This window comes from Zonotrichia leucophrys, chromosome 1 (assembly GCF_028769735.1).
Source record: "Zonotrichia leucophrys gambelii isolate GWCS_2022_RI chromosome 1, RI_Zleu_2.0, whole genome shotgun sequence".
NCBI lineage: Eukaryota > Metazoa > Chordata > Aves > Passeriformes > Passerellidae > Zonotrichia > Zonotrichia leucophrys.
This window is the reverse complement of record NC_088169.1, coordinates 72,515,527-72,521,896: the sequence shown is the minus strand read 5'-3', so window position 1 is coordinate 72,521,896 and position 6,370 is coordinate 72,515,527. Positions and strand designations below refer to the sequence as shown.

Below are 6,370 nucleotides of genomic sequence, written 5' to 3'. Positions count from 1 at the left end.
ATTTTAGCAGAGTAATAGACTGAATTGTTGCCTGGGAAATCAAATTCCACAAATGGTGGTAAGGCTGACTCATTGCCTATGGTAACAAAATGATATGCTGTAAAATGTAGATTAAAAGCTGTACAACACTATCCAGACTACTACAAATGGAAGTTAATAAAAATTGAGGGTGAACTGTAGAACGTTGCTGGCTCTCTTATCTTGTACTTCGTGAGCCATAAATCAACATCTTAAACCAAGTACTGTTGATTATATTAGAGTGAAATGCAAGAGCTTTTTTTTTTTTGTAGTATGGACTCATAACCCTTTTTCTTCTTTATGATATACACATAAACATAATATGTGAATACATTTTTATAATATTTATCTCCCCGTTCACTGTTCACAAAGACGCTCACAGGGACGGGAATACCGGGTGGGTGGGAACAAGGACTGACAGCCAGGCTTCTCAGCCATGCCCCGCCACAGAGCCAAAGGGCACAAACTGACATTAGAAGTGCTTTTTTTTTTTCTCTTCTTTTTAACTGCAAAGGCGACTGAGCACTGAGCAGGCTGCCCAGCGATCTCCATCCTTGGGCATACTCAGAACCCACGCAGCCCCTGCTGATCCTGCTTTGAGCCGGGCTTTGGAGTGGGCAGCCCTCCCAGAGCTCCCTTCCAGCCTCAGCAAATCTTTGAGTCCCTCATATGTGATTATTTTGCACCTGCAAGCACGCTTCTGCTTAATTTTACAGAGAAACTTTGTTTTACTCTCAAAATGAGAAATAAATTCAGAGGAAACCATCCTAGTGTAAATCCTGTGAAAACAACTGAGCCCCTCTGCACCTACCGCTATGAGTAACCAGCAACTCTAGACATTTTAAAAAAGCTATCACAAAACCCCATATTTTGTATTGTTTTATAGATATTATATATTCCTGCTTGTTTTGTAAGACACAAACCACAGACTCAATTTTAACCTAATGGAAGATTTCACTTGTGGGGAAAAAAAAAAACCCGTAAGTGGGAAGCGTATGCATTTGACCTTTCCCTGAATGTAATATTAAGGGACGCTAGATTCTAAATAGATTTCCCGCTAGTTTATTTCACCCTGCCGCTACTTCCAGCGGCGGACTGCGTACTTTACCCCCACGGGAGACGCGCGGCTCCCTGAGGGCAGGGCGGTGCCTCACGCCCGGGGGAGGAGCCCCGCCGGGGCCGCCCCCGCCCCTGCTCTCGCGAGATGGGCGGCGCGCGGCGCGACATCCGGGAGCGGAGCGGCAAGATGGCGGTGGAGTCGCGGGTGACGCAGGAGGAGATCAAGAAGGAGCCGGAGAAGCCGATCGACCGTGAGAAGGTGTCCGGAGTGCGGGGTGCTGGTGCCGCGCCGCTTCACCGGCCGCTCCAGCGCGGACGGCAGGGGTGGGGGGGAGTGGCGAGCGTCTAGTGACGGCGTGAGGCCTCTGCGGAGGGGGGGTGGGCGTGGCAAACGGCCCCTGCTCCTGATCCCCTCCCCTGCTCCTGATCCCCTCCCCACGCTCATTCTCACCCCCGCCTCGCCCCGCAGACGTGCCCGCTGCTGCTGCGCGTCTTCACCACCAACAATGGGCGGCACCACCGCATGGACGAGTTCTCCCGCGGCAACGTGCCCTCCAGCGAGCTGCAGATCTACACCTGGTGAGTGACGGCGCCTCTGGCCGTGCCGCGGGGCCTCCCCTGGGCCCCCGGCGCCTGAGGGAGTTGTGCCGGCTCCGGTCGGAAAACTCCGGGGAGTTTTGGCTGCCGCCGGTGTGGAGCGGCTCTGGCTGTGCCCTGGCTGCTGAGAGGGGGCATCTCCCGAAGCGCAGCTTTGTGCAGCGGTGAGCGCTCAGCCGCCGAGACTGAGTGCGGCTCAAGTGCCCAGTTACTGCTGCATGTAATCCGTGGCTTGTGTTGTGGCGGTGGTTATCGCAACACAGCTACTCGATGCAGAGGTTCTCCTTTAATGCATATGAATTTTTCCAGTAGCCCCGTTTATCCAGTAGAAGCAGCTGTCCCAGAAGGCTTGAAATGTTGTGTGAATGGTTTGTTGGTTTAACTCAGACCCTTCTGAGAATGGAGTAATGAGTTTTCTTTTTGCGTGGTAAGGTAGCAGTGCTTTAACAGAGAGCTGCTTTTTGTCACTGTCAGGTTTATTTTGGAGAACTGCCTTAGTCTCCATTACAAACATGTTAGGTTTTGTTTGTAATATTTTGAAGAATGCCTTTGAAAAGGAACTATGCTGCTTTTTAAACCCTTCATGATGTTTGCCAGAGTTTTAACTCATATGTTGTGTAGTTGAATAAATCCATTTTTGTGGCTACCAAAGCATGCAGTTCTAATTTACTTCTAAGTGGGATTTATGGACTCTGTCCAGGCTGTTGGTGGTGTCTGAGTTGTTTCCCATCTGCAGAAGTCAGAGTGGGCATTGTCTGTCAACACACTGCTCCTTGGTTGCCTGAAGCTCGGAGTGAGTGCACAGTCTGTATAATTGGAGACACTTCTCTTGCAGTGACTGAGTACTTTTGTTCTTGAAATTCTAGACATGAGCTTTAGCCCTGCTCTGGTTGAAGGCTGGGTAAAGGAGTGCTGCCTGCTAGGGCAGAAACGGAAAGCTATTTTATTTTTCTGCTTTTCTTACATTTCCTCTAATAGTTAGTAATGTTACTTAAATACAGATCTCAGCTTAGGTGAGGAAACTCTTACACTGTGGCTTGTATGAATGTATTTAAAGGCTCCTGCTGTTTAAATGGTAACTCTTCAGAGAGATCTGGAGATGCAGATGTTGAAATGTATACAGAGATGAAGAGATTCATCTGAATATCACAGAGAATCAGACACATTTGCACCAGAGCATGTTGCCTGCGGTGTGCTGTAAGTGGTGAATTCTCCCAGGTGTTACAGTCAGTAACTGTGAACATAGGAAATGCCAAGGCAAAGAAACATATGGTTAGGTTGTAGCAATATATTGATTCTATGTTAAATATTTTGGGAAGCTTTTTTTTCTGTTTCTTTGAGAGTATGAAGTGCTTTGGTTTCTTTGTTTAATCTAGGATGGATGCAACTCTGAAAGAGCTGACCAGCTTGGTGAAAGAAGTTTACCCAGAAGCACGGAAGAAGGGCACACATTTCAACTTTGCAATTGTTTTTACAGATCTCAAGAGGCCTGGCTATAGGTAAATGGCATTTCTTCTCTGAGTTAATAGAGTACTTTGGGCACCAGAACAGTAAATTATCCTTCATTAACACTGATTTAAAGTTCAGAACCTGCATACCAAACTTCTGAAGCTCTCTATGATGACTGCTACAACCTCTAAATTGTGCTTGGTCACCATCCCTGTTAATGTGTTCCCGAGACTATGAGCCTGTGTGCTCGAAGGCTTTGGTTTGTATTGGCAGCTGGAACATGGCCCTCCAACTTGAGATAATGCTTTGTTTCTGAGTTACAGCAGTGGTCTTGTAGCAGGTGTTTCTCTTCCAGAATGGCATGAGCTAATCTTTGTCAGCAGCCAGTGATGTACCCTGCTTTGGAATCTGGTGGGATATTGTGCATTGTCTGTATGGCAGGGGGTAAGGGGTTCTCACTGGTATTTAACATAAGAGGGTAGAAGGCTCCTCTGTGCTGTCAGACAGAGCAGTTGGTGCGCCCAGGATTGCAGAGAAAACCCCAGTGTTGTGAGTACACAGCCATGTTTGTGCCGTGCAGGGAGTGGCATGGGAAGGGAGTTAGGAGCAGTGCAGTTCCTGTTTGGACATCTGGAGAGATTGGCCCCTGATAACTAACTTGCCTTTCCTCTGCCACTCACAGGGTGAAGGAGATCGGCAGCACCATGTCGGGCAGGAAGGGCACAGATGATTCCATGACATTGCAGTCTCAGAAATTCCAGATAGGAGACTACTTGGATATAGCAATTACTCCTCCGAATCGTGCACCACCCCCATCAAGCCGCATGAGACCTTACTAGAGTCTTGCTTCTCTTTGTATGATTATATATTCTGTTTACTCCTACTTGCTGTTCTAAAGCAGGCTTATTTTTTTGCTTTTGTTGCTAAGCACCTGAAGACATAGCTGAGCATTGTAGAAGAAATTAAACTTTTAAACATTAACTTTTAGTTTGTTTAGAAGAAACCCCTTCAGCAGTGCCATCATCCTATCCCTGATTGTTATAGTTTGAGTAGTAGATTAGTGTGTCCAGTGTTCTAAAGAATTCCATGAAATATGACCAGGAGGATTACAGGTGTTCTGAAGTTCTGTCTTGTTTGGAATAAAAATTGATGTTAATCCTTTGACTTGTATCAGTGGTGTATCAATGCTCAAGGCTGCTCTGTGTTAGATGTTACTAATGGTGCTGGGGAGTGTTGAGCAGTGTAGAATCTGAAAATAGAGGAAGGGGTTGCTCAGGTCTTAGTTATCCGTGAGGCAGCTGGAAGATTGGTGTGTGGTGTTGCCTGGTGCCTTAAAAAGCATGGATGAAGAAGGGGTGACCTGTGTCTCAGCAAAGTGGTGTTTGGTGTTTGACTCCCTCTGTCACTGCAGGGAGAGAGGCTGAGATGTGCAGGTACCTCTGGTCTTCCAGCAGGGTCCAGCTGTCCTTGCCTGACTGGGAGCATCCAGCTGGTCTGGGCAGGACGAAGTGCTTGGTTTCTGCACCTTGAGCCCCTGTGTGCTGAGAGCAAGGCAAGGGCAGGAGTAGAAGCAGTAACTCATTAGAATCTCCACCTTCCTTGCCTAAGGGCTGAGCAGAGGCTAGGACTGCAGTAAATGTTCCTGTCTGCTGAGGACAAGGTGTGCTTTGTGTCATGAACTGGGATCTATATAGCTTTGGTTTTTTTCCCTCTCATGAGTCCCTTGGTTCAGTATAGCCTGAGGGAGTTGGCTTAACCCTCTTCTGTCCCCCTTCTCTGAGTTCTGTGTTAGGGAGCTGCAGTTTCAGCCTTCATGAATGTCTCTCATTGGCAGAGTCACCTACATCCGAGTCACTTCTCCCCTAAGACTGTAAAGTGCTCCCCACCTTTTTTTAAAGAGAGCTCAAGAGAAGACCCTTATAAATGCTGCTTATTAAGGACTGAGCCTGGAAGTGGCAGTGGAGCTGATTTATTGTTGCCAGAGTTGGCACGGGCGGGATGTTTTTTTGTGGTGCAGTCACCTCTGGTGTGAGGCAGTGGTGCTGCAAATACTCATGTTGTGAGAAACCCTCGTGTTGGAGCAGCTGAGGGACTTGTGTTAGCAGGGACAAGCTTGCTCACGTTTGGGACACTTGGCACACCTGGACACAGAAAAGCAAAGGCCACTGCTGAGTGGCTCAGGGGCTAAGATTGCCCCAGGCATAGTTTGTCCTGCAAAATGCATGTGGTGAGTAACCAGCATTTAATTACAGAATTGCAAAGCTCCCACCAAAGGGAAGGACAGACCTGCCATTAGAGGTACACAGGAATATGGGCATTTCCTCAGTTTTGTGTCCTGGTTTTTGCTTTAATTGCATTTAAGGATAATTCTTAAATGTAGTCACTATAAAAGGCAACAGCAGCAACAGAGCCTGTGTCTGTGACTCAGCTGCTCTGGGAAGCAACTTGACTTTGCTGCTGGAATGGGAGACATGGCCAGGGAATGCTGGTTGCTGCCCAGCTGACAGAGAAAAAGAACATCAACTGGCTTTCTATGTGGTGGCCCATGAAGCAAAATCACCAGGAAATGAAAGTGCGGAACTGCCTTCAGTAGCAAATACTTCATTCACCTTGTCTGGTTGAGGAGTTTACCTTTCCTTGACTGCCATGAATGTATAAATGTCAGCTGATCTCTTCCCCAGCTGTTTCAGGATAAACATCTCTTGGATCTCTTGCTCACAAAACACAGAAAGGTAATGTGGACGTGCATAGCTTATTCTTATGGGAAAAGACACTGGAGAGAAGAATGTTGTTCAGGTTAGGGGCTTCCTATATCAAAATATATCAGCTGGCAATCCAAGCTGATGGCAGCAGCTGTGGAAGCAGACAGCACCAGGGTACAACCATCCAGATGTGGCAAGAGATGAGAGGGAAGTGAAAGCTGTCGCCAGCTGAGCTCCTTGTGCACAGGAGGGGATTCAGTCCCAGTAACTGGTTGAGTTTATCTCTGAATGCTGCTATAAAAGTTGAGGAGTGATATCAGTCCCTAAAGAGAGCAAAATGTGTAGAGCACTGTGGTTTGGGGAAATTGAAACATGGTCATCATCAGTGAACAGTCTGTAGGCTCAGGAAGTGGTGTAGACAGCACTGCATCCAAATTTGTCAATCCAGAGGATTTGCTTTGCAGGCACTAATTTGATGAGGAATTTTTGCCCCTCATGAAGGCAGCTGGATAAGGTGCTTTCCTTTTTTTTTTTTCTGGGATGCT

General features: G+C 47.3%; 1 protein-coding gene across 1 annotated transcript; it reads left to right on the top strand.

The window, feature by feature from the left end:
• Positions 1-1,179: 1,179 nt before the first annotated feature.
• On the top strand, positions 1,180-4,284 carry SAP18 (Sin3A associated protein 18). The gene is made up of 4 exons (XM_064717518.1): positions 1,180-1,336; positions 1,547-1,656; positions 3,051-3,173; positions 3,806-4,284. Exons 1-4 carry the CDS (start codon positions 1,223-1,225, stop codon positions 3,960-3,962), a joined length of 504 nt encoding a protein of 167 aa, XP_064573588.1. The 5' UTR covers positions 1,180-1,222; the 3' UTR covers positions 3,963-4,284.
• The last annotated feature ends 2,086 nt before the right edge of the window (positions 4,285-6,370 follow it).

Excerpts from the sequence above, each read along its gene's own strand:
- SAP18 (XM_064717518.1), top strand. The coding sequence starts at position 1,223 with ATGGGCGGCGCGCGGCGCGACATCCGGGAGCGGAGCGGCAAGATGGCG. Across the intron at positions 1,337-1,546 it reads AGCCGATCGACCGTGAGAAG|ACGTGCCCGCTGCTGCTGCG; the intron begins GTGTCCGGAGTG and ends CTCGCCCCGCAG. Across the intron at positions 1,657-3,050 it reads GAGCTGCAGATCTACACCTG|GATGGATGCAACTCTGAAAG; the intron begins GTGAGTGACGGC and ends TGTTTAATCTAG.